General features: G+C 53.4%; 1 protein-coding gene across 2 annotated transcripts in view; it reads right to left on the bottom strand.

Moving 5' to 3' along the window:
• Ccdc69 (coiled-coil domain containing 69) overlaps positions 1-23202 on the bottom strand; it is a 31345-nt gene extending 8143 nt beyond the window's left edge. Inside the window, exons 1-4 of one of the 2 annotated variants that reach the window (XM_023713219.1) lie at positions 23050-23202; positions 12619-12688; positions 10052-10155; positions 7804-7891 (exon numbers count right to left, since the gene is read on the bottom strand). In XM_023713219.1, coding sequence (XP_023568987.1) covers positions 7804-7891; positions 10052-10155; positions 12619-12688; positions 23050-23106 — 319 coding nt within the window. In that variant the 5' untranslated portion in view covers positions 23107-23202. The remainder of the gene's footprint in view (positions 1-7803; positions 7892-10051; positions 10156-12618; positions 12689-23049) is intronic. The other variant, XM_023713220.1, reaches the window with a different exon arrangement.
• Between the last annotated feature and the right edge of the window lie 4524 nt (positions 23203-27726).

The following is a 27726-nucleotide window of genomic DNA, read 5'->3' as shown; positions in this document are numbered from 1 at the left end:
GACAATTCCAGAAATACACAGTTAATGCATTTTAAATAACTTTTATTATAATATGTAATTGTCCTATTTCATTATCATCGCTAATACTACTGTATATAATTTATAAATTAAACTATCATACACTATACATGAGGTTTGGTACTATCTGTTTTCATCTGTTGGGGTCTTACAGTGGACCTCCCATGGATAAGGGGGTAGTACTGTAAAACGAAAAGAGAGAGGATAGAAAAAACTACATGATGGTGAGGTTTCCACATTCCTTTTGAAGTAGTAAAGTATCAATCTAAGTAGACAGTTAAGTAAATATACTGTGATTGTTACAGAAATCACTTAAAATACTATATCAAGAGACATAGTAAGCAAGACAAGAGAAGGTGACTTGGGATACTGTATTACAAGATGTTGAAACACTCTAAGGGAAGACAGTAAGGGAGAAACAGAGGATAAATATAAAGAATGGGGAGAACAAACAGAAAACAAATATTAAAGTGGAAGACCTAAAGCCGAGCATTACATGTTCTAAGCACACCAAACAGAAGATAGACTATGTCAGATTGGATAAAAACCACCACCATCACCACCACCACCACCACCACCTTGTCTCAGGAATCCTTCTACTGTGACATATCTGAAGCAGTCAACCGAAAAGGAGGAAGGTTATTGTGGTTTGTAACTTCAGAATTTTCAGTTCTGGCCGTTTCTTTGTGCTTAGGGCAGGATGGGAGGATGTGGCTGAGGCCTGCTGACCTCATGGTGCTGAGATGCAAAGTGAAACCAGGACTGGGAGGGGCTCCACGTCCTGGCAAGCCCACCCCCACCGTCCCACGACTTCCCTTCCTCCCCTCCTAGGCCACATCCGGTGACCTCACCTCCTCACTATGCCACGCCTCCTAAAAGCTCTTCCACCTTACAAGAGCTCTGAGAGCGACTCACTAGATGGGCTTCAGAGGACCTTCAAGATGTAAACCCACCTTAAATATGTCATAGGTTAACAGTAAAAGAGTACACAAAGAAACATTAATAAAGCTGCAGTTACCATATTAATTGAAGACAAAGAAATGCAAAGAATGGACATGTATTAGTTGCATATTTCAACTTCAACATTACTCAGTAGGAAGCAGACAGAAAATCAGCAAGGATATACAGCTGAACACCACCACCAACCAACCCTGATCTAGCCGACTTAGAAAGCACGCAGTCCAACAGGAACATAATACACACTCACGCACTCATAACGTTCACAAAATGAACCATAGCCTGAGTCATAAAACAAACTAGCAAATTATAAAAAGCGTGAAATACAAACTAGTTCCCTGGCTGTACTGGAACAAAAGTAGAAATCAATAACAGAAAGGGAAGCAAAAATAATTCCCCAAAATTGGAAATATGTTTTTAAATAGGCAGTGGTCCAAAGAGGAAGTCTCAAACAAATCAGAAAATGTCATGAATTGGACAAAAATACAAAATATCAATTGTGGGATGCAGATAAAGCAATCGTGTAGGGGGCAGGGAGATGGCTCAGTAGAACAAGCGCTTACCTGGCAAGTGCAAGGGCCTGAGTTCAGTCCCTGGTACCACCATACACACACAAAAAAGCAATGGTGTAGATGGAATATTTATAGTATTAAATGTTTATATTAGAAAGGTCTCAAATCAATAACCTATTTCTATCTTAAGAAATCATAAAAGGAAGAGCCAACATAAGCGAGAGAACAGAAGAAATAAAAATAGGTATACATGAGATTAAAAACTGGCTTCTTTGAAAGGGTCAATAAAAATGATAACCTCAAGCAAGAATGACAGGAAAGGGGCCGGTGAGATAGCTCAGCGGACGAAAGCGCCTGCGCATGCAAATGCAGGCAAGCACCTGCCGGTGGTTTGACCCTGGCATCACAGGCTGTGCCGGCCCCGCCTCCAGGCTGGGCTGAGCTGGCCAGAGCCTGGGCATAGTGGGGCTGACCATAATCCCAATGCTGGGGAGGCTGAAAGCAGGAGGATTACCAGGAGTCCAAGCTGCATAGTGAGACCCTACAAAAACCAAATACATTTTTTAAAAAAGTATGACAGGATAAAGAGAACATACAAATTATCTACATCAGGACTGAAGGAGGGGGGCAGGGAGATGGCTCAGGAGAATAAGTACTTGCCTGGCAAGCACAAGGGCCTGAGTTCAATCCCTGGTTCTGGGGGGAAAAAAAAAAAGGAATGAAGGAGAGGCTGACATCGCAGACACAGTAAACCTGAAATGACATCAAGGAATGAATACTACGGACAATTCTATGCATGAAAATTGACAACTTAGATGAAATACATCCGTTCTTCAAAAAAATACAGACTATCTACTCAAGGTAAAATAAAAAATCTGGACATTCCTACATTTATGAAAAGAATGGAATTTGTACTTAAACATACTGTGGGAACGAATTAGCCATGCCCAGCTGGCTCCGCTGCCGGATTCCACTGCCCGTTTCAAAATGATGGCACACCAAATTTTACACTCTTTTCCAGAAACAGGAGGCAACATTTCCCAACTTGTTGCATGATGCAAATTTTATCCTGATACTAAAAACAGAAATAAGAAAGTGACAGACACGCATCTTTCACTAACGTAGGCACAAACAGCCTGAAAGAAACACCAGCAAACCGAATTCAGCCATGTATCTATACTTTGTATAGACTTATAAAGTAATATGCTGTGACCTGGTGGTGTTAATACCAGGAATGTGACTAATATTTAAAACTCAAATCGTGTAATCCACCTTATCAACAGCCTATGAAAAAGCACATAATTGTACGGATCATATATTGAAATGTTAAGTCTAAAACCATAAATTTGTTGAGGAAAAGAGGAGAAAGTCTCTGTTATTTGGGTTTGAGCAGTGTTCACAGAATGACACCAAAAGCATAATAAAAGAATAATAAATTTGACTTTATCAAAATCACAAGTTTTGCTTTCTGAAATATCTAATTTCACAGTTGTGCTGACACATGCCTGTGATCCCGGCACTGGGCTGAGGCAGGAGGATCAAAGTTTTAAGTCCCGCCCGGGCAACTTGGTGACTTAGGGAGACTCTGTTTCAAGATAAAAAGTAGCGCTTGGGATACAGCACAGTGGCGCAGGGGCCTGCCAGGCACCTGCAAGGTCAGGAACTTGATTCCTGGTATAAAAAAAAAAAAAAAAAGTAACAAATGCAGAGGGTGTAGCTCAGTGGAAGCAACTAGATTCCCCGCCCAGCAGAGCAAAAATAAATAAATAAATGAAAGGGAAGGAAGGAAACGAGGGAGGGAGGAAGGGAAGAAGGAAGAGGAATGGAAGGAAACAGGTTATTAAGGGAACAAAACCCCTACAGACTAGAAGAAAGTATTTGTCAATACGCAGAATTTGTATTCAAAATATATAGAGATCTCTCGAAATTCAACAGTAAGAACAATCAGCTAAAGAAGGATTTCGACATTTGACCAAGAAAGATGTACAACCAGCAACTAAGAAATCAAAGGGCGGGCGCGCTTTGGCAAGCTTAGGCAAAGTGCAGGGACTACAGTTCCATCCCCAGCCACAGGAAGAAAAAAAAAAGAAAGAAAGAAAGAAAAAAAGAAAAGATGCTTGACACCACTAGTTATTATTAAAATGCAGGCTAAACCCACAGGGATCCCATATCCCAGCCTAAACAAAGACACTGACAATTCCAAGTGTCGACAACAAGGCATGGGGCCTCGCTCACCTGCGGGGCTGGATGCAGCGGGGTCGCTCTGCACAGCCGGTGAGCGGCCTGTGTTATGCTGACTGTGTATGTACTGCGGGGAGGCCGACACTTGGGGGAGCCCCATAACCTGCATGTTTAGGACGACTCTATGTAGTCACCACAAATGGAAGTGACCCCGACGCCCTGCAGCAGGTGAAAGGGCCGGCCGGAACAGAGCTCGGCAATGAAGGAGAGCGCGAGCGTGCGGGCCGTGTGAACGGGCTCAGCGGTGCGGAGGAGTGGGAGAAGCCCGCAGAGTGTCCTCTCGCCTCACTGCCTCTGTGTAAAGGCTCCCCAAGGACAAAGCTGCAGTCATGGAGAGCAAACCAGGGTCACCAAGGCCGGGGGACAAGGTGGACACAGAGGGACTGCGGCCTTGGGGGCGCAGGACTGTTTTATATCCTGCTTGTAGATGGTCACACGAATTCCCCTGTGCATTGCAACTGATTTTTTCCTCCTCCTGGGCCTTGAACCCAGAGCTTCTGCATGCGAGCCTTGCGCCCTACCACTGAGCTGCAGCCCAAGTCTTTTTTTTTTTAAATGGACTTTTTAATTTATTTATTTATGTGTGTGTGTGTGTGTGTGTGTGTGTATGTGTGTGGCCAGCTCAGCCCACCAGGGGTCAGGGCTGGCTGGCATGTGGTGCTGGGGGATTGAACCGCGGTCCCTGTGCTTTGCTAAGCTTGTTCTAAGTAGGTGCTTTAGACCACTGAGCCATCTCACCAGCCCTGAATAAGGTGTTTTTGTTTTTGTTTTTGTTTTTGTTCCTGGAATGCCTTCAGGGCACTTTTGGCCAGCTGGAGAGTTGTGAGGTTCGAACTCCAGCAACCGGAGGCTGACAGCTTTGTGGAAGCAGCCACTTAAACAACTGAGCTAAGGCCAGGCCCCCCCCCCAAGTCTTTTTAATTATTGTTATTATTTCTTTTTTTAAAATTTTGAGACAGAGTCTAAGTGGAGAGTTCCCATTAGCCCCACATGGTTTTACATTATAAAAGTCCCTGGAAAAGACAGCTTCCCGGGGAACTACCCGCTCGGGGTCCCCTCCTGTCCCTCTCTCGGACAGGAGCTTTCTTTCTCTCAATAAATATATTCTGCTCATAAAAAAAAAATAATGTATTTAGTACAGGGTCTACAGGGTCTCTCTCCGCAGATGGGACTCCTAGCGATCCTCCTGTTTTCAGCCTCCCAAGCGCTGGGATTACAGGCGCGCGCCACCGCGCCCAGTCTGAGTCGCAGTCTCAGCACAACCCGCGGGCAGGGCCTGCGCGGCACCCCAGGGATGTAATCCCTCACACCCCAGCATCTGCTAAACAGGCGCTTTAATCCGCTGAGCTATTTGGCCGGCCCTTCAGTCAACATTTTCATAGTGAAAAAATAATATCAAAGATTAGAGAATAGGCTTCTTTTCCCACAGACCCTTGTGCAGTGGAGAAGAGGGGCTGTAGAGGAAATGGGCCTGAGGCTGGGGACAGGAGAGTCGCTAAGGCGCGTCAGTACCGCGCCGCGCTCTGGAAGCGCTGCCGCAAGGGCTTTAACTCCATTTTAAGGCGTTCCCTGCTCACGTGGCAACACGCTTCTTTCAAGATTCTTTTTTTTTTTTTTTTTTTTTTAAATTTTATTTATTTATTTGTGTATGTGTGTGGCCAGCTCAGCCCACCAGGGGTCAGGGCTGGCTGGCATGTGGTGCTGGGGGATTGAACCGCGGTCCCTGTGCTTTGCTAAGCTTGTTCTAAGTAGGTGCTTTAGACCACTGAGCCATCTCCCCAGCCCCTCAAGATTCTTAAAATTGCTCAGACCTCTGTTCCGGTTCCTCTTTCAGGGACCGCGCAGCTCTGCTGAGAAACGCGGGCACACCTACGTGCAAATGAGGCGCGCGCCCGCGGCGCCCCAGCTGGATCGCGCGAGCGCCGCACCGGAAGCGAGCGAGCCGGCGTGCGGCACGGGCCTGCCCTCCGCGCGTCGCAGGAGCAGAGGATTGGGAAGCGCGTGTGGTGGAAGGTTAAAGGAAAAGAACCGGACGTAAAATATTGTGTGTAAAATAATATTTGTGTTTTAAAAAAGATAAATACTCTGTTTCCTGGGAAACAAGACCCTGCTGGAAAAGTGCGCCCTGACCACTGGAGGTCACAGCCCCAGCCCGGCCGGCCTCCGGGCTCCCAGCGCAGCACCCGGCCGAGCGCGGGCTGCAGGGGCCGCAGGCAGGCAGGCCGGCGGCCGGGCTGGCGCTTCGGAGCTCTAGTTTTCAAGGCTGTGGTTTCCAGCGGGGTGTCGTTGTCAGGGAGACAGGGTTGATTCTGGGGAAAGAGCGTGCGAATGCTGACGCTGCAAGGGAAAGTCACTTTCAGGGTCGAAAGTATTGCCAAATGTACGCAGCAGCCTCCGAGGAAGAAGTCCAGACCTGCAGGGAGCACACGGGGAGACGCCCAGCCCGAGCCGTCGTCGCCGAAGCGCAGACTGAAACTGGGGTGACCGCTTCACACGCATGCGCGTGACAGCAACTTTGAAAAACAAACTTCAGCGAGGACACGACGCAGTGGGGACACGTCGCAGTGGGGACACGTCGCAGTGGGGACGCATGCCTGGCTGGTGGGAGCACAGAGCAATACGGTCGCTGTGGGAAGCAGCGAGGTGGCGCCGCAAAGGCTGAGGTGCTGCTGTTCCCCCCGGCGTACACCCAGGGACCTGAGTGGGCGGGCGAGGGGGTGTCTGCAGCGCTGTTCAGGGCGGCAGGGGGTACAGGTGGCCCGATGCACGGCAGTAAAGCATGGTCCACGCAGGGGAGTATTACTCAGCCATGATAAGGAATGGGGTGTAGATGCACGCTGAGGGACAGGTGGGCCCCGGGAACCTTGCTGGGGAAGCAAACCTGGGTGTGAAGGCCACAGGTCTTACAGTTCTGTCTATGGGGTGCCCGAAGTGGATGGGGCGCAGCAACAGACAGCGGTGGTGGCCGGAGGCTGGCAGGAGGATGAGAAGTGATTGCCTGATGGGTGTGGGGCGGCCTTAGGGGAGGGCGAATGTCCTGGAACTGTCAGTAGCGATGGCGTTAATGTCGCTAAGGGTTAATACGTCTGTTTCACCCCTAAGGACAGTCAGTGCACACAAGCTCAGCCCTACCGACAGGGGGTGGTGGGGTGGGGGTGGGGGTGCCCCCAAGATAAGAGGAGGAGCTCGGAAAAGAGCTTGCAGAACATAGTGCATCGGGCAGGTGTGGTTGTTAGTATAAACAGTGGCAAAACTACTGAAACGACCTACCTACTGCCCAAGGGGACTCTGAAATAAATGAAGGTGTGAATGCGAATGCTGGAGGAACTAACCCCCCAGACAAGCTCAAGGACGCAGCGCTAGTGTCGCTCCAAGTGAGAAAGTACATGATGCATCTGTGTGGATAGATGTTTTTTCTACGCATTTACAGAGAAAAAGAAGCAGGAGAGATCTACAGCAAAGCTTTGGCGAACAGCCCTCCCCCTCCATACTACAGGCTCTTTTTGTCTAACTCATAGATTCTCATTTTTCTGTGATGACCACAGTTGGTGACTTAAGACCAGAGTTATTTGACTAAATCTTTGGTGTAACTGTAAATGTTAACAGCGGTCATCATTGGGGGTGGTGGGGGTACCTACCAGCTCTCCTATTTATCTAGGTTTTTGACAATTTCTTTAATGCATAGATGCTGCTTTTAAAAAAAAACAAACACCTGTCAAGTAAGGTAAATCAACACGATACCTGTTTTGTTTTGGTTTTGTCCTGGGGGTGATCCTAGGGCCTCTGCCCTGAGGCTACACCTCCAGCCCTTTACTTTTTATTTCGAGATAAGCTTTCTCTAAGTCACTCAGTTGTTCAGGCTGGGCTCAAAGTTGTGATCCTCCTGGTCAGCCTCCCAGAGTGCTGGGATTACAGGCAGTGTTACCATGGCTGACTGGATTCCAGACTTTTAAACTTGTGGCCCTGGATGGGTTCTAACACCCTACTGGGGCCAAGGTCCTACGACCTCCAGCTGTGACACAGAGGGAAGGAGGCTACCGGTGCTGGCTGGGCCCCGTGCCACCTCCGCGCTCACCTCGCAGGGCCTCCTCTCGCTGTCCCTCCAGGGCACTGCGCTGCTGCTCCAGTCTCTCCTGGAGCTCCAGTTCCCGAGCCTTCTCCACCTGGGGGCAGAGGGGGCGAGGCAGTGAGATACCGCAGCCTGGAAGTGAGAGCCTGGGGACCTCAGAGGTCCACACCCGCTGGCCCTGGTGGGCAGGAGAGCAGAGGCGCGGCAGGCATGGCAGACTTTGCCCTGTCAGGCTGAGAAACGGTGCCCAGAGTGACCAGCTGTGGAGGACCACCTGAGCAGCTCTCCTTGAAAGAAGAGCAGCTGTCTCCATTTAGACTGAGGCAGACCCTATTTCCTCGTATTGTTAGGTACAGAGCTGGCCACCCACCTAGCCCAGCTCATAGTTGTCACCTACTTCCCACAATTCTCAGTCAATCCTCCTTAAGCCACTCCTCCACTGAATAAAACCGGATGAGGTCTTGGGTCACTCTCTTGGTTCCGGAAAGCCATCTTCATGGCAGGACTTAGAGCCCCTCAACTCCCCGATGACTGAAAATATAATTTAGTGTCTTTATTTTCACCGCGGGTTGCATTGAAAGTGGTAGATTGGAATCAACTTGATGGGATTCCAATAACGTAACTTTGGGATTATAAATATTGGCTTCCTGGAAGGAGATGAGGACCTGGAAGTGTCTCTTACAACCAGCTACCAAGGGACTCCCGAGCTCCCCTGTCACTGTCACTGCAGGCAGGCTCACTGGCACCTGTGCCTCCAACGCTCCCTGTTGTCCTGCCTCTGCCCTGGGTTCTGCAAGCCAGGTCTTCCCACTCCTGATGTTCCCAGCCTGGTCTCCTCCAGGCTGCCTGGGCCCAGCCATTCTCACTTGAGCTGTTCCCAAGCCCTGCACTGTCTGCAGGGGTACAGGCGATACTGCACCAGAGCCAAGGCCCAGTGGAAAGGGGTTCCCGAGCACCCGGTACCGGGGGGCCAGCTCCTGTCTCCCAGCAGCAGTTTAGCTGGGCTATGCTCATAGTGACGAAGTCATTTTTAAAGAGCCTTTGCAGGGCCAGGGAGATGGCTCAGCAGAATAAGTGCTTCCCTGGCAAGCACAAGGGACTGAGTTCAATCCCCATTCCTGCCAAAACAAAAAACAAAACAAAAAGTGTATCAATAAAATTAATAAAAAAGAAATGTTTCTTGTTACAAAAAATAAAGAGACTTTGCATTTCAGGATTTCACAGGTCCACAACAAGTGTGTTTCACCCACGCGTTAAACAGAGTGAATGAGAGGATCCAGAGCAGACTTTCGTACACATCCTCAGAGCTGGCTTGCTGCTTCATCCTCGTGCTCGGGAAGGAGGCCGAGGCATGGGAGGGAGGCCGAGTGACAGAGTGGTGTGAAGAAGGTGCCATCCCGGCTGTGGTTGCTGGTGGTGGTTACATCACAAGCCAGGAGTGTCCTCTGTCCTCCCCATCTTCTGCACCCTGACATCTGACTCAGGCAGAGAGTATGCCGTGTCCTTCTGTGTCCACCCACACATCATGTTTTCTTCAGTCCTGGGGACTGAATCCCAGGGCTGTGGATCTGCCAGGCAGAGGCTCTATCACTGAGCTACACTCCAACTCTTTTTATTTTGAGACAGGGCCTTGTTAGGCTACCCAGGTTGAACCTGAACTTGTGACCCTTCCGCTTTATGTATGCATTTTTTTCCTGAGACTGGCTCTCAGCAGCCCAAGCTGGCCTTGAACCAGTGACTATCCTGCCTCAGCCTCCCAAGTGCTGGGATTACAGGCATGCTCCACACCTCGAGGGTCTTAAATAAGCAACCCCACTCAGCCAGAAAGGACACTGGTTTTTCTTTCACAGCTCATTGGCCAGCCCTAGCTGGGCGTCCCCTGCAAACACTTGGTGGTCCTGAAGGCCGAGCCCAGCAGCACCGTGGGCTTCAACTCTTCTCGCTCACAGATTGGCTTGGTGAGAGAGGCCACCTGCTTGCTCCCCCTGTCATAGCCCAGGTGCCCGGCATACAGTGGCCACAAATGAACATGTGTGCAGCAACTTCATTTATTTATTTTTTTTGGCTAGTTCAGCCTGCCCTGAGGGTGGGGCTGAAGCGGCATGTGGTGCTGGGGATCAAACCCTGGTCCCCTGCAGCTGCCTAAGCAGGCGATTTAGACCTCTGAGCTATCTTGCCAGCCCAAGGAATCCCTTCTTGAGACACCAAGCCCAAATCACGGGGGGCGCGAGGGGAAGGGTGGCGCGGCTCCTACCTGCCGTGCCCACCTCTCCTGCTCTGCCTGCTGCTGCAGCAGCCTGGCCAGGCCTGCCTGGTGCTGCTCCGCCTCATCGGGTGCGCTGGACTGGAGAGGAGTGGCTGCAGGGAGAAAGCAGGCAGGACAGGGGTTGTGGGGCGCTGCAATGACAGACGTGAACCCTGACACCGCAAGGACGTTCCCCAGGCCTCTCCTTCCTCTTCAAGGCTGGGCCTGAAGGTCTCTGCAGCCTCCAGGACAGGGACAGCTGGGCAGAGGGTTGGACTTGCTCACCCCAACATCTGCTCCAGCATATAGTTACTGAGAATGCGACTGGGAAGATGTTCTTTAATAAGACGGATTTCTAACCTTTTTCTGAAAGATTTCAAAGAGTTGGCAACAGGTCCCCTTTTGTCAGCCAGGGCCGAGGGGCAGCTGCAACCCCGTGAGCAGGACAAGGCTCTGCAGCTGGCCGCTGTTTTCAGCTTCCCCTACTCAGGATGTGTGGAAAGGGCCACCGGGTCCCCCGCATCCCATGCTGGGGCTGGGGGTGCATCATGGCGACCCCCAGGCTTCACTGCTCACTCCCCAGCTGTGTGCAGAAGGGCTGCTTGTGACCAGGAAGGAGACTTTCCCAGAACGTTGACCACTGTCACCAACACCAGCTGGGAGCTCACAGAGGCCTGCACTCTTCTCCTGCCTGTGCCTCAGCTACTTGTGTGAACTCAGGAAAGAATGGCACCCACCACTGGGCTGGCTGGGATTGTTCAATCAGAAAACAGTTAGTAAAGGGGCCGGGGAGATGGCTCAGTAGAATAAGCACTTCCCTGGCAAGCTTAAGGGCCTGAGTTCAATCCCCAGTTCCACAAAAAAAAAAAAAAAAGAAAAGAAAAAGAAAACAGTAAGCATAACAAAAGCAGGTGCAGAGCCCTGGGGGTGCTGGCCGGGTACACCCTGGCCAGCACTGCTCTAAAGCCCTGAAGACAATGCTCTCTAATCCTCGGACCCCCGTGGTGGGGTGCACTGTGACAGCCCAGAGCACACAGAGGGCACTGAGGCATATGCGTCCCACCCCTGCCCAGGACCACTCAGGTCACAGTTGGGGCAGCAGGGAGACCAACTCCTAACCCCCACTGAGCCCACCTACCAACGCTCCTGACAACCACCCTATTCTGTTGCTTGCAAAAGAAAAACGTGTGGCATCACTCACGGTGGAGGCGCTGCGCTCACGGGCTCCACCGTTCATTAAGTGCTTCCCCCACGTATCCAGCTGGACTTGTTAGAGGCTGGCGCTGCTGCTGTCAGCTTTATTGTCATGGTGATTGTCCTAGGCAGGGTCTGGCCAAGGTGGCTAGAAAAGTAAGGACAAGGGAGAAGCCTGACCTGTGGCCAGCCCCATCTGGATACAGTGAGGAACTAGAGTCCCTCAGTCCTGGGCTCCGGGCTGTGGACAGAGGGGTGGACAGCAACAGCTGTGACCAGAGAGCCAGATGCCCCTCAATTGGTGGCTCAGCTTGGTCCAGGAGATGGGGACCAGACTGGCCCAGTGGGGGGAGACCCCTATTTTAAAAAATGCTTTTAAAATGCAGGCCCTTAGCCCCGCTGCAGAGACTCTTTCTGAGTTGGTCTGTGGCAGGCCCTGGAGTCTGCGTCTTTGATGTCGCTCAGGAAATTTTTTTTTGGGGGGGTGGAACCGGGGATTGAACTCAGGCCCTTGCGCTTGCCAAGGAAGCACTTATTCCACTGAGCCATCTCCCCAACCCCAGGAAATTTTTTTTTTTTAGGAAATTTTTATACACAGATTGGAGAACCTCCAGATTCGGGTCGGGTTGCTTATCTGGAGCTTGAACCTGATCTACTGCAATATCATGGGCAGCTTCCAGGCTGTAACCCAACACCTCCAAGAGAGGCAGCTCGAAGCACTGGGAACCAGAGCCACACAGGCGGCTCGGGAGCGCTGGGAACCAGGGCCACGCAGGCGGCTCGGAGCGCTGGGAACCAGAGCCACACAGGCGGCTTGGAGCGCTGGGAACCAGGGCCACGCGGCTCTTTCCACAGGACTCAGCCTGCAAAGCTCAGAGCTGCTACCTCCAGGGCCTGGTCCCAACCTTTGTGGTGGCGCCTGAGGCACAGCCGTCTTTCCCCTCCACTGGGCCGCTTCACACCCTCGGGGAGAAGTGTGGTCTCGCAGCCACATCTTCCTTCGGGGAGGACCATTCTCTCTTCACCCATTTTTTGAGGGACATATTTTCTGTTTTTTTTTTTTTTTTTTTGGAACTGGGGACTGAACTCAGGCCCTTAAGCTTGAATTTTTTTACTAGCCTGCTTTTGCTCTATTGTACTTGCTCTGTGTTTCCTGAATTCCTCAGAAATACTTCCCAGAAACAGACCTAACACGTCAGGTATGGCGTCGGCAGCTAGAACAAGGAGGGCCAGGTCAGGATGATCACTTGCGCCGCTTTGGACAGGACGCGCCTATTGATGTAACGTCCCTGGGACCTTGTGGGTTCTGCAGCTACACCCAGTTTACTGGGTACGCGCTAGAAACCTCGTGTGCCGCGGGACCACGTGGGTGGGCCACTCACCTGTGTCCTTATTAAGGGGCCCCAGCTCCTGTGGCTCTGGCTTAGGTGGCTGCTCTTGTTCTCGGTGCCGCTGGAAGAAATAATTTACAGATGAGAAGTGGAGGCAGCGGTGGGGTCAGGACTTGATCAGGTGGCTCGGGCCTCACTGTGGAGGCTTGATCCAACCCCTGGCCCACACTGGCTGAGTCTGACAGAAGGAGAAATGGGTAGAAGGGGCATCTACATGACAACCCAGTGCCAGCCGATACAAAGACTTCATAGATGAACAATATTTTAAATTAATTGTTAGCTGAGCATGGTGGCACGCGCCTGTAACCCTAGCACTTGGAAGGCTGAGGCAGGAGGATCTCTGCAAGTTCCAGGCAGCCTGGGGTTCACAGTGAGCTCAAGTCTAGGTGAGCTACAGAGGGAAACACTCAAAAAAAAAAAAAAAAAAAAAAGTTCTAGATCCTGTTTTAAGAACCACTTAAAAAAAACTTTAAAATGTCAGACCATGAAAAAAGTTGCAATGGGGCCGGGGAGACGGCTCACTGGAATAAGTGCTTCGCTGGTAAGCGCAAGGGCCTGAGTTCAAAAATGTTCAATTGTGTATTAAAAAAGAAAAACATTACTTTTGACCATGGTAACAAAATTGTAAAACGCAATTATAAGGGTGAAACCTTGCCCTGATTTCCTGACCTTGAGGCCCTGGGCTGGGACGCACACTCAGGCTGGGGAGGCTGATCTCCAGGAGCCTCCAGCACAACTGCTCTGTCCCACAGTGCTGGCGTGGAGCCTGGCGCGGAGCCTGGCCCAGGCCAAGCAGAGGGGCTGTCAGTGCAGGAATCTGCAGGGGACAGGAGCCAGCCCCCTGGCTGGAGGAAAGGGGAGCTGGTCGTGGCAAGCACCCCCCTCCCTTTTGTTGCCTTTGGCCAAGGTGAGCAGGAGTGGAGTTTTCACAGAGCAAGAACCCCTGGGGAGGGGGGCTGGGGAGATGGCTCAGTAGAATAAGTGCTTCTGCCAAGTGCAAGGGCCTGAGTTCAATCTCTGGTTCCGCAAAAAAAAAAGAACCCCTGGAGAGGGCCAGCAAGATAGTTCAACAGACTAAGCGCCTGCTTAGGCAAGCGCAAGGACCCCGGTTGATCCCTAGTGCCACATGCCACACCAGCCCTGCTCCTGGGGCGCACCGAGCCAGCTATGGGACCAGGTGTGGTAGTGCACACCTATAAACCCAGTGCTGAAGAGGCTGAAAACAGGAGGATCACTATGAGTCCGAGCTGTGCAGTGAGACCTTGTACCAAATACATAAAAAAGAACCCCTGTGGTCTAGGCCTGGCCCTCTCCTGGTGCGGGAGCCATCCCCAAGCCTGCTCCTGGCTGTGGGAAGTGGACCTCCGGTGTGGTCAGCTCACTGCACTGTCTCCCATGGTCCTAGCTCCGGGCATCTGTTCTAGCTCTTTCTAGAGCACTATAGGCAAACACTACAAGCGAGGTGATTGCGACCCTGAGGCTTTGGGCAGGGTCATACTGTGGCCTCTGTCCCAGCCAGCCTGGGAACCAGGTTGGAGTTGTGAGGACCAGCAGAGCAGAAGGTTAAGAACCCCCGAATCACCCAGATCTAGATTGAAACCCTAAGCCCAGCACCACAATACATGACTGCCCCCGCTGCCCGTAGGACCAGAGGAAGGCCTGCCTCAACCAAAATGAAATCTTACCTTACCGCTTCTTAAAAACTGTTGGTAAGTTTGTGAGATCAAAAGACAAGTCCCTCCTGGCCCCACCACGCCTGTACACATCCATCCCACGCTGCCCAGGTCGCTGTCAGGAGCCCAAGCTTCCCTGGCTCTCTGTCTTCCTTATGCCAGGCTCCCGGGACATGGCCACATGTGGTTAGTGCTGTGTCTCCTGTCTGGCCACGGCCTCCTGGAGCACAGAGACCACTTCAGAAGTCCATGTTGGGTGAGCCCAGGATCTGGTACGGCCACCCAAACGTGCCCTGTGGAGTCTTTGGGTGAGGGGCAGGGGGCTGCTCAGGTCTTAGACTCTCCAGGCCTGGATGCGTAGGATCCGAGGGGTGAATGCAGACTGGGGTTTCCATCCTGGGCACTTGCCCAGAGGACCCGGAAGTTCACAGAAGCCTGGTGACACATGGCCCAGGGCTGAGCAGGACCCAACCAACCACTGAATGGAAACTCTCCAGGTTGGTGGCCAGGCTGCTTCCTCCTCAGAGGTCACAGAGAGGAGCACAGCCCACATGGGTGAGGTGTGATGGGGATGTGAGAACTTCGCTTTCCAAAAGGAGGGGGCTGAGGGCAGGCGCAGGGCTGGGTGGGGCATCCGGACTGTTCTCTGGACAGGGATGGCAGTTTCCTGAGTCACCGGAAGCTGGGGAGGGAGAAGGCTGGCTGTGCAGAATGCAGGAGAGGGATGGGGCGCCCAGGGTTCCGGCTTCATGGGGGGGACTTTAGGTAAGTTACTTTGTTTCTCTAGGTCTCAGTTTCCCCAGCTGCAGAGTCAGGTCTCCACAGCCCTGTTCTCACAGAGGCTGGAAATGGAGCCCTGTGCCTCGGTGGCATACACAGCTCTGAGCCTCTGAAGGTTGACCAGAGCAGAAACGGAGTCGGCAAGGATGATGGGATGGGACCAGAGCTGCGGCAAAGCCCAACAAGCTCCCGTGAGCGAGGGGAGACCCCGAGAAGATGCTTGAAGTCTGGAGGAAACGTAGGCCAACCCAGGAGAGGCTGCAACTGCAGAAGGAGACCCAGGGCCAAAGCTGGAACCAGGACAGCCACTAACCTGAAGAGCTGGGGAGAAAACCCGCGTGCTGTCTTCCAATCCTAGCAGGCCTGGAAGTGGCTGGTGTGGCCGCTCCAGCCCCAGGCAGCAGGACGCTGGCCATGCACTGCAGGTGCGCGCGCCATCAGGAGTTTCACACCCCCTCCCCCAATGAACCTGCCTCACGCATGCAGGGGACGGCTGTCTAGACTCCACCAAGGGTCCCTGTGTCCAGCGGGCAGACCCCTTGGGGCACGCAAGGTATTCAGCTAGCGCAGGCAGCACACAAAGGCCCAGCATCTCCAGTGCCTCAGAGCTCTGTCCAGTGTTCTTCAGGCCCCGGTGCGGGGGAGCAGAACCCGCAGGTCTTTGCACAGACGTCCTGGCCTCCCTCCAATTCTGAGCCCAGCAGGTGGGAGAGATAAGAACAGCAGCAGCTCAGACAGAAGTTGCCCAGCTGTCCCTTCCAGGTGTGGTCGAGGGTGGCCCTGAGGAAGGCTTCTCTTGCCTACAGACAGTAGGCCCGGCCCATCTTCCAGAGCCTTCACTCCACCCTGGGTGAGGCCACAAAGCTCGTGTATTCCTGCTAAGCGCTTTGCAAGCCTGAGAGCGCTTAGTACCCAGGGCCTGGAGTCCACCTGGCTCCCCGGGCCCCATAGCCACAGCCCACTGTCTCGGTTGAGCTGAGGAGGTACAGGGCACCCAGAGGACGGGAACGAAGGGCCCTGGGGAGTATATGACAGTCTCTACCACTTTGACCTGGATAGGGAAACTGAGGCCCCTAGGTGGGCTGGGCAGAGCCCCCTCCAGAGACCCCGCTGGGGAGAGGCTCCACTCACAGCTGAGCCTGTGCGCTTCTCCCTCCCCAGAGGCCTCCCGGTCCAGCTGAGGGGCTGGGCTGTCAGGGCAGGGTGGTTCTGAGTGCGTGGATTCGGGTCCCAGGCTGGGCAGTGTGACAGCTGCCTTCCTGCTGCCTAGACTCCACCTGGGTGTGGCCCCAGCACCATCAGTTTCAGACCTGAGCGACTAAGGGCAGAGCCGGGAGTCGTTGGCCAGGAGAGGGGCAGGATGGCGGTGTGCAGCGAAGCAGGCGGAAGGGCAGGCCTGAGTACTATTGAGCAATGTCAGCCTTCACCCGCACTTGAGGCTCGGAACACCACAGACCAGGCCTCTGTTTCCCCATCTCTGAAAGGGACAGGCATGTTTTGCCCAAATAAGGCCCGCGGGGTCCTTCCCTCACTGCCAGACCACGCACTGCGGGCTTAGCCCCAGGTGATCCGCACCTCCCAGCCCCGAGGGGAGCCGGCAGAAAGCATGGTGGCTGGCCCAGCCCCCCGCGGTGCACCGGCGGCGGAGCATGAGGAGGGGCGGATGTGGTCTCGGTCTCCGAGGTGCCTACGCGACTGCTGACAGCGAGGCCTCCCCAGCCAGGGGCCACTTCCCTCATCTCAAGACACCTGCACCCCAGGGCCCCTGCAAGGTCACACAGGCCTGGGACACAGCCTCCCCTCCCAGCAGCTCAGAGAAGGGCACCCGCCCTGCCTCCTCCATGGCTTCCTCCTACACCCACCTTTTCTTGGGCCTAATCAAACTCCCAGGGAGCTTCTGGTCACCCCACAGGGCTGCCAGCAGGGCCTGTGGGTCAGCCTGGAGGGCAGGGGCCCTGGACAGAGTATGGTCGGCACTGGTAGGGTAGGAGAGACAGGCCCAGGGTCCGCAGGGTCTCAGCCCAGGGGCAGCAGGGCGCTGCCCTCCCCTGTGATCCCAGCACTCCTGGAGGCTGAGGCAGGAGGAAAGCACAAGTATGAACCCAGCGGGGCAACTTAGCAACTTAGTGAGAACTTAGAAAAGGGCCAGGGCAGCTCAGGGTGAGTGTCAGGCCCTGGGTTCACTCCTCAGTGGGTGAAAACAGAAAAGAGGCGCGCCTTGCCACTTGCTGGCTGGGGCACTCTGGGTGCGCTCCTCTCCTCTCCAGGCTTGCTTCCTCCGGCATATGGGAAATGTCAGAGCCCTGCAGTGTCCACAGGCTGGGGACCAGGAGCCGGGCAGAGCAAGGTCACCTTGCTGCTGGGTTTCTGCCAACCCTTTTACGCTCCCTGCTTTGGGCAGGAGGAGCTGGTGGTCTGACACACTCAGTGGTCTGTGTGTGCCATGCAGAGGGCGTGTGAGAGGTAGGAAAGGCACACAGTGCCCAGGAGGCCTGGCTGGGATCCCGAGCCCGAGCCCTCCCGTGCTCAGCACGCTGGGTGTCAAAGGGATGCACTGGACCTCACGGTGACAGCACAGGGGCCTCCCCCACACCACAAGCAGCACATTCCCCGGCCCTGCCATTGCACTGTGGGCAAGGAAGGACAAACAGACACCTCTGGACGTGCTGGGCAGGAGTCTGCGTGGGAGACTGCGAACAGCCCCGTCCAGCGCTGAGGTCCGGCTCCAGACACTATGGCGCCTCCTCCAGGCAGCACTGCCCACACCGCGCAAAGAGCGAGCGGCCCTCTACATGCAGAGAGCAACACTTGATCAAATACCCGTATGTAAAGACGCTATTCTACTGGTAGCTACAGGCCTAGGAAAACGGACAGGAAAGGCGCGGATCATGGATCGAAGGCTTTATCAACTCCCAAGAAAGGACTGGAAGGCTGTCTCGAGGAGGGGGAGTTGGGGTTCCCGGGACTCTCAGAACATTTCCAGCAACAATGTATTCAAGTATTGTGTGCTCAGGGAAGGTAGACAAATGTATCCCATGGGCCTGAAAAGCAGCCCAGGAGAAGGAGAGAGGAGGTGGGGGACAAGAACACGTGCTGCATCTGTGTCCAAGAACAGATGGCCTTTTCCAAGCAGCTCCTTGCTTCCTCTGTTCAGCATGGGGTGACAGGGCTTCCTTCTACCCTCCACTGGGACCCTGAAGTGAGGCCACTTCTGTCTCATCTCCTAGACGCCACCAGGATGTGGCTCCTGATAGGGAGGCCACAGGTTTCTACACGTTCATGTCAGAGCAGTGGAGACTCTCCCATGGGTGGGAGGGGAGGAGGTCAGACTGCACAAGCCATCCAGGGAGGGGGACAGACATGGCAGGAATCACAAGACCTCTGGCCTTCATGCTTGGGAAGGCTCAGGTTTGAAAACAAAGTGACACAAAATAAACTATGCTCAGGGATTAAAACTCACCTGGCAAGAGGAGCCGGCCGGCTTATCTGCAGGTAATGGACTTAGATCGGCTGACGATGGGCAGATTACCTCTCCCTACCTTTCCTCACACTGGCCAGACATGCACGGTGAGACTCCCTGTCCTTCCCCTGACCCGGTCACCTGGGATAGCTTGTCACACTGGCAGTGGGGACCCCGAGAGGACATGGGCAAGGCCTTGAGGCCGAAAACCAGTGACACCTGAGATGTCAGAGTCGCAGCTAGGCCTGTCTGTCAGAACTTTATGCCAGGGAGATAGTTCAGGGGCGTAAGCACCTGCTTGGCAAGCAAGGTCCTGTTCGATCTCTGGTACTCCTCCACCAAAAAAAGAATGATTTTTATGGCAGGGTCCCCATTCTTTCAAGTTAGCATCACTTTCACACTGAGACCCTGTAGAGCTGCTTCCGGCAGAACTGAGGTTTCCATTTCTGAGCCGGTTGATGGACACAGTCCACAGCCCTGAAAGCTTCACCATCTTGCGTAGAACCGGGGATTGAAGTCAGGCCCTTGCGCTTGCCAGGCAAGCACTTATTCTACTGAGCTATCTCCCTGGCCCCCACAGCCCATGTCTGGATAATTCATTTGAACTTTATCTTTTATGTCCTTTTCAAAACAAAAAAGAAGCACAAGTGTCAACATGCAGCGCAGGCCCCAAACAGAACACCCCGTTGGGCCAACAGAACCCATTCCAGGGTAGACGGAACCAGGGAGCGTGTCAGGCCCTCGGGCCCCCTCCTAGCTGCCTGTGAGTTCGCACACGAAAAAAAAGAAGAGAATTAGGAGCTTGTCAGGTTGGAGGCGTGGTGTGGTGCCTGCCTGGCTCATGCAGGGCCCTATATTCCATCCCAGCGTCATTAAACAGGTTCTGCTCGTGTGTGCAGGTGCATGAAGCCTGGGGTTGCAGGTCACACCTCGGAGGCGGCCATCACTAGGAATTATTCAAAGTACGCCTGCGGCCTTACAACAGAGGCAGGTCAGAGCTCCCCGTCTCGCAGGCTGCTGCCGTCTGAGCAAGCCCGGGCTCACTTCACCTTGCAGGACTATTTTCTGGGCCGCCTCTGCAGGCCTCCAGGGATGGCTTCCTTTCATGTCCCAGCCCAGGAAGACCTAGTGCCAAGGTCAGACGTGTCCACTCCCTGTGGTTTGGGGTGAAGGGCCTGCTCCCCTGTTCCATCTGCCTAGGGCACCCTCCTGCCTTACTGTCTCACACATCCATTCCCACAGCCCATTCAAGCTGCCATCTCCAAGGTGGCTTTGCCTGACCACTCTGAGCCCCAGCAAAGATGGTGATCAGCAACTAGGGCAGGAGTAGGGAATGTAAGCAGCCAGGGGTCCCAGCAGCTAAGGAGCCCAGAACCAGAGGACAGCAGGGACCTTCAGGAGCCACTGAGAAGCCCTATTTCCATGGTCTATGGAGTGTAGGAAAATGTCTCATGAAATAGTAATCAGAAGACACCCAGATGAATTACATTCCCACTTCTATAAAAAGTTATACTCACATATGCTATATATGTTAAAAAAAAAAAAAAAGAAAAAAGTAGCTTTGGGCATGCTGTAATCCCAGCACTCAAGGGGCTGAAGTTGGAGAGTCACCCTGAGTTCCAGACCAGCCTGGGCTGCATAGTGAATTCAGGACCAGCTTGAATTGCCTAGTGAGACCCTGTCTCAAAAAACTAAAAAGCCAAATCCCAAAAGGGAGCAAAACAAAACAAGACAAAAGTGATAGCAAAACGCATTCATGGGTGTGTTTCACAAGGAGACTAGAAGCAGGGCTAATTCTCTTCCAAATTTTGAAATTCTATCTTAAAATGCAATAGTCTGTGAAAACAAGCAGATTTCCCAAGTTTGCTAGTCCTGGGCCGGCGTCCCCTCTCTAATTCTTTTCCAAATGTCCTCTGAACACTGCTTGTGTCCCACTAGCAATGGGGAACTCATGACACTCCGAGGTCTTTCTGGCCACATCTTCCTCCCACGGAGCAGACACCGGCTGCTGACCCCACTGCCCCAGTGTCCCACTGAGGAACAGTGGCAACTGGCGCTCCTTTCCACGACCCTCGACAACAGAGGGGCTTGACAGCACCCAGGCTCTAAGCGGCACGCCCACCCATGAGGGCGACATCTGCCATCTGCACATCCCTGTTTGCTTTTCTTGGACATAACCCAGGTCATGATGGCCTTAAAGTTTAAGTCTATAGCGCATCACCTCTCTCAAGAGCTTACCTTGTGCTTGTCAGGCTACCTCAGATACTGGTTCCTGCATCCTTTTTGTCAAGTTATGGAACAATCCCCCATGACACCAGGCTAACAGCATGCCCAGCTTACAAAGAAACAGAAGCACAAGGAAGCGAGACACTTCCAAGGCCACGTAACAGATCCATAGTGCACTAGGTGGGAGCCCAGCCCAGGTTCTGGTATAGGCCACGCGAATGTCTGCCAAGTTCGTAGAAGAATAAAGGGCCTCGCTGCTAACCCTGAGCCCTGGGGCATGTGGCTGTGCCTGAGAATTACTTATATCTATACCAGCCTTGCGTGGGTTACTTGCTTCCAGCTGCCTCCCTTACACTCTCTCACCTGGCCTGACATGCTCAGGAATGGCACCCTTAGGTCAGCCAGGTAGGATTGTCCTACTGAACAGTGGCCTGAGGCTGGGTTGGTGCTGCTGCCCTATAGATGGAGCCTCTGGGACAAGATGGAGAGTGCCCATTGTGTCACACGGGGGTCAGCCACCAGCCATCTCCCTCCTAGCCCCACCTCTTCTTGGCTGACCTAAGGATGTCTGTGACCTGGGGCTGAAACGGCCCCTCCTCACCCCTTTTCAGCCCCAGGAGGTCCACACCTTCCTCAGGCCTCTACCTTCTACCTGGCCTTTTCCCAAGGCCTCCCCAGAGAGGCAACCCTATTGACCACAGTCTCTGCTAAGAAGAAGCTTTTGGGAAGAACCACATGATCCCAACGAGTCCTCAGCTCCCATCCCTGGCCACTCAGGGATTGCATGATTCACTCCTGGTTGTCCCCAGGCTTGACCTCTGAGTGGCCTCCAGAAGGGTTGGTCAGGCCAGACCCAGAGGCACAGACTGCAGAGCTCAACAGGCTCTCGAACTTCGGAGCCTGGAGGGAACTGAGAGGCCTGGAGGTGGGGAAGCCCCCCACCAAGTGAAGCTGCATCCACTGCCACCCCCAGTCTGCACAAACAGCCCCTCAGCGGCCCTCTCCACAGCTCTTGCCTCCTTAGGCTGCCCCTCGGCCTTGACTGCGTGACTCCCTCCCACAATCCCTGTGCTCCTGGTGGCTGGCTGCAGGAGGCTCTTCTCTGCACTCCCGCAGCACGTGCTTTGTGCTGGTGTGGGGTGGAGAGTGCAAGGTGGCGGGCACTGAGGCCTGGCCGCAAGCGTGGCCCTTGCTGGCTCCCACCTGTCCCTTCTCAACCAGTTGCCTTCCTTAACTGGAAGGGGTTCAGCCTGCTTTCCAGGGGTCCGGGGTGGGGCAGGATAAGAAAGTGGTCTGCAGCTACCTCTCACTGGGCCTGTGACCTGACCCTTCTGGTATCTCAGGACATCCTGAGCTTAGCGTCCCCTCCCACTCAGGAGCTCAGGCCTCTGGGGATTGAAACTAGGCCAGGGCAAAACCTAGAGGGACAGCAGCAGACATGAAGGGAAGGAAGACATGCCAGGCTGTTCGAGGCCATGAGGGTGCATGTCCGACGCCCAAGGGCGCTGTAGCCGGCTGAGGCTGGGGGTAAAGACCGCTAGACCAGGGGCCCAATTCTACTCCACGTGGCCGCTGGGGCCTAGGCAACTTGTTCCTCCGGAAGGCCTGAACCAGGACAGCAAGAGAGCCTGGCTCTGAGCCAGTGAAGTTTTCTGACCAGAGAATAAAGGAGGCACAAGGTAAGCCAGGGCCCTGCGCTTCCTCCCAGAGCTATCGTGCAAAGGTAGGAGCTGGCGGCAAAGCCCGCCTCAGGCACAAGCAGGGCTGGAGCGACTAAGAGAGTGTGGCATTATCAAACATCGCCCCACTTTGGGGCTCTGGGGATCTCGACGTTCATAAGAGCAGGTGCTCCTGCCCAGGGCTTGGTGATGAGCAAACGACACAGCCTTTTGGCACCACTCTGACCGGGACTGTCAGACCCCAGGGGCAGCTGGACTCTGCAGAAAATCTGCGTGGAATCCTCGGGCCCTAACTAGCTGGGAGGGACTGGCAGGGAGCGGGCACCGGCGCTCTGTGGGTTCCGGCTGCTCTGCCCCCAGCGCGCTCACGCACGCACAGCCCACGGGGCTGCGGGGAGGCACGCAGGGTGTGCGGGGCCCTGGGCTGCGACCTTGGTTCCTAACAGCTCCGAAACCGTGCAGGGCAGGGACCTAAGATGCCACCTGCCCCTGCCCGGCTCGGGGAGTTCGGGGTCACGCCACCGGGGGGCACCTGCCGCAGACCCTAGGGCGCGGGTCGGGTCCCGCCTGGGGTCCCCGCCTGCCCAGGAACTTCCCCGCGTACCTTCCGTACGTCCCGCGGGCGCTGCCAGCAGCTCGGCCGGCTGGGTCCGCAGCCCATCCTCCGCTTTCTCCTCCTCCAGCCCGGCGCCGCCCAGCTCGGGCCGCTGCACCCTCCTCGCCCGCCCGCCGCGCCGGACACCCTGAAACTGAAGCCGCGCTGGAGCCAGCCGGCCCGCGCCGTAAATACCCGAGCAGCCGGGCCTCAGGCAGGTGACCGGGACGCCGTCCAAGGACGGGCCGGGCCGGGCCGAGAGGGCTGTCTGCAGGGCGAAGGGCGCCTGAGGGCCCGAGGGAGCAGCGACTGGGTTCTCGCAGCAGCCGCCTCTTCGCTGGGCTGTTTCCGCCCCGCGTTTCCCCAGGACTGTCCCTCGCCATCTCCCAACGCTGAGGGATGATTTTGCAAAGTGACTGTCTGACCGGCAAAGCTAGTAAGCACCAGAGCCCGGGTAGAACTTCCCAGAGCCTGAGCTTCGAGTCACTTCCCTACAAATAAGGTCCGGGTTGACGGCAGAGCTCCCCGCTGCTGGGCCGGCACGGAGCCTCTTCCTGCTCCTGGGACACGCGCCTCAGGGCAGCCAGGGAGACCGCCAGACGCCCGGAGCAAGGGGCTTATGGCCCGGGGTCCAAGAAAGGAATTATTTTTTGCTGGCTGTGGAACCCATGGCCTTGCGAATGCCGGGCCAGCACTGTAGCACGGAGCCACGTCCTCACCCGAAAGGAACTTTTATCAGTGTTCATTGTGTTACTGGGATTCTGAAAGTTGCAATTCTGGGGAGAAGATCCTAGTTTTGAAAAAATCCATCTACACGCACACCTGTGTGTACATTAGAAAATAGGAGTCAGGCCGCAGGACTCCTGAGCAGAAGTGATGATGAGAGGGTTTTGGAGTCCTGGATGGGAAGAACACGAGCGCTCCTGAGACATTCGCCCTCCACAGAGCTAACCCGAACTGCAGGTGCTAAAAAGGCAAAGGGAGGAAACAGGTGACACTGGCTTCTTAGAACAAAGTAGGCCTGCAGTTTGCCAGGCGCAGGGCCTGCAGTGGTAGCCCAAGCCCTGCCAGAGACTCGGGTAGAAATGCAAATTCTCAGGCCCCACCCGCATCTAGAGCTCCCAAACCCTGGGCGTGGGGCTGGGAACCGCAGCTGCAAAGCCTGCCAGGAACTTCGGGTCAGGTGAACTCCTTGACTGCAAGCTGTAGGAAGTGCCTGGAGCTCACGTGGGACGTGTGTGGCCCGCTGAAACAGTGCTCGGGATGTAGAACAAAGCAAGTACTCCCCAGGCAGCCTAAACATACAAGGAAGAAGCTTTGTAAATAAACTAGACAGCCACAGTCCTGGGGCAGGTGGGCAGTGCCGAGAGTGGAGCTCCAGCCCTGCAGGGAGGGATATGTGACCTCCAAAGCAGCGAGGAGGTGGGTTTCTTTCAAGACAGTCTCACTGTGTAGTTCAGGTGGTCCTTGAACTCATCAGGCTGAAGATGGTTCTTTAAAAGTGCTGAAAGATGTAACAAAATTCATGTTTAGCAGTGCATCCCCTAAGCCCAGCACCCAGAGACTGAGTCAAGGGGATCAAAAATTTCAGGCCAAGGGCTGGCCAGATAGCTCAGTGGATTAAAGCACTGCTTAGGCAGGTGCAAGGACTGGGGGTTCGATCCCCAGGGTGCTGTGCTGGGCCCCGCCTCGGCTGCACTGAGAAGGTGACTGAGACCAGGTGTGGTGGTACGCGCCTGTAATCCCAGCGCTTGGAAGGCCGACAACAGGAGGATCGCCACTAGTCCGATCTGTGTAGTGAGACCCTGGAGACTGCACTAAATATATTTAAAAAAAAAAAAAGTTTGAGGTCACACTGAGCGGAACCTTATCTCATGAAAGGGGCGCCAAGCATGGAGCTCAGCGGTGGAGCACGCCTGGGCTCAACTTCAGAGCCAAGATAACAGAAGAAGCATTAGTAATGATTTCCCTGGATTCGATTTTGGATTTTTGGAGCTGTTCTTTATTTTCTTGTATTAAAAAGAGTACATATTTAGTATTATTGTAATAAGAAACTTACTATTAAAATAGAAAAAGATTTATAAAGTCTTTTACTTTTTACCTTCTTTTTTATTACTCATGGAAAAAATAAAATTTCATAATTGCATGATAAAATTTCATAATCGTTTTTATTTCTCATAACAAAATAAAATTTCATCACCTCGTTATACTGTGTGTCGTTATCTTCAAAGTAATTACAGAGTACAAGACATAAACCAAAATGACTTTTACAAAAAACAGATAACACAAAACCTTTTCAACGAATGAAGACTGGTAGCATAATTTTGTTTTTATTTAATAAAATAAAATCAAAAAATAAATCTTTTTATTTATTTGTTACAGGGCCTCCCTATGCCGCTTAGACTTGGAGTGATCCTCCTGTCTCAGCCTCCCCAGTGCTGGGATTACAGGTGTGCACCACCATGCCTGATTTTGGTGATCAGTACTGTGTGCCAGGGTTCCTAAACCAGCACAGCATGTGGTACCAGGGATTGAACCCAGGTCCTTGTGCTTGCCAGGCAGGCACTGAGACTGCTTAACTATCTCCACAGCTTAAGACTGGTAGTATAAATGAAATCAATTAGTATATATATTGAATTATTTATTTATTTATTTATTTTTTTGGTGGAACCGGGGATTGAACTCAGATGCTTGCATTTGCCAGTCAAGCGCTTATCCTACTGAGCCATCTCCCTGGCCCCTATATTAAAATATTTTTAAAGTAATGGAATTTGTAGTTTGGGGAAATATTTGAACTTCTCCCTAATTCTTATTTCTTTCTTTTCTATTTTGTACTTTTGCTTTCATAAGAGAAATCACAATTTTGGGCATCAGGTATTTTGTCTCAGCAATGGGAAAAAAGTCACCAAGACACAGGGTTAGGTTAGGGTAGGTTTTCTTGTAGTAACGAAAGACATAAAAATCTCAGTGATTTAACATGACAGAAGCTGCGTGATCACTCTCTGCATCTCGCAGGGCAAGGAGAGACACATCATCCTGGGGTACACCCACCTCCCCAGGTGGCCGCGGGTTACCAGAGTTGTACAGAGGACTGCATGTGGGGTCTTAAGCACGCTTGCTCAGAAGTGACACGTGTCAAGCCAACTCACACGTCACCGGCCAAAGCAAGTCGTGCACTCACTGCCAACTTCAAGAGATGGAGAAAGACCCATCCAGGGGAGGAGAATCAAGTATACTGGTAAAGACAGTAACGCCTTCCATAGTTAGCAATCAATAAACAGGTAGGCCCTAGCTACGATGTGCCCGCTCCCGATGGGCAGTTAGGGACTTGCTCACTTCTAGCCCTGGATGTCCCAGGTCCCAGGTACACCAAGATGGTCGGCCACCCTATGGGCAAGGTGTAGTAAAGGTGTAAGACAAAATCAGTCCTTGCTCTTGAGTTACAATCGGTTTTTGACATGTGACCTATACACAGGAAAAGAAAGGAAAACATACAACGTTATAGGGTTACTGCCCTGCAAGGGGTATTAGTGTTAAGAGGAGGTAAGGGGCCAAGCGGGTGTGGGAGGAGCCAGAGGATGGCACACCCGAGGGGATTCTCGGATCCCAGGTGGGGTGGGACGGGATGCTTGGCTCCTGCTGTGTGCAGCTAAGAACACTGACTGGTGCCTCCCTCCTCTGAAGATCCCCATGGGTGACTATGCAGCCTACGTTTAAGACTTGCAGAGGTGGGAAATCACGACCTGTCTTTCCATTGTTGGGTTGGGGACAGGATGAGTCAGGTAGGAGGGTGTGCAGGTGGGGGAGCTGGCAGTGAGGGGCTGTGCTGTCACTAGGTTGTATACAAAGGACAACGGGGAGGCATAGGCTATTTGGGGGAAGAATGACGTGAGGGTCACCCTGAGTACCTTATATGAGAAAGGCACAACATGCTGGACATGAGAGGCTTTGCGTGGAATTTTCGGCAGTTCAGGGACCCCTGCAGCCCATGCCAGGGGTGAGCGCAGGTGGAGATCTCTGGTTAAACTGTTTTTCTTTGTAAATTCTTCTGATTTAGTGCCGTGGTTTCCCAAATGTTCGTTCTCCTTCTGGGTGATTTTCTTCACAGTCCCTTTCTGCAGGTGACAGTTCTTTCCACCCGTGAAAGAGCGCTTGCTTGGCAAGCGCAAGGGCCTGAGTTCAATCCCCAGTTCCAAAAAAAAAAAGCAGCTTGATTGCTCCCAAAGTCCAGCCACCTTAAGCCTTAGCTCTCCGAGTGCCCTGGGTGTTCCCCCAGAATTAGACCCATCCATCTGATCCAAGAGTCCTCCCCATGGGCAGAGTGTGGGGGGCTTCCTCTTCCTCACCTGCCTGTTCGTCTGTAGGGTAGTGGGGTGCCAGTCCCCGCCTCTGCCTCCATTTGTCCCTCTTCCTGAATCAGGGAACACTGAGGCTCCCTGGCAACAGTGTGCTGGGCTCACTGCTGCTCCCCTGCACCTCTTGTGCTAAGGGGTAGCCAGAGAAACCTGGGGGCTCCCAGAAAACTTCGGGGAGCTGCCTCCCCCTTTCACTGTGCCTTCCTTTTCTGGCCAGCAGGCGTCTTCTGACCCCTCACACCCAGAGCTGTGTTCTGAGGACGATCCAGCCCTGACTGAACTTGAGTGACTACTTCCGAATGGGATAAACAGCAGGTGGTTTCAGCCTCAG

The sequence above is a fragment of the Octodon degus genome, unplaced genomic scaffold, assembly GCF_000260255.1.
Source record: "Octodon degus isolate 3935 unplaced genomic scaffold, OctDeg1.0 scaffold00029, whole genome shotgun sequence".
Classification (NCBI taxonomy): Eukaryota; Metazoa; Chordata; class Mammalia; order Rodentia; family Octodontidae; genus Octodon; species Octodon degus.
The sequence above is the reverse complement of the archived record's forward strand: the minus strand, read 5'-3'. Positions and strand labels throughout refer to the sequence as shown.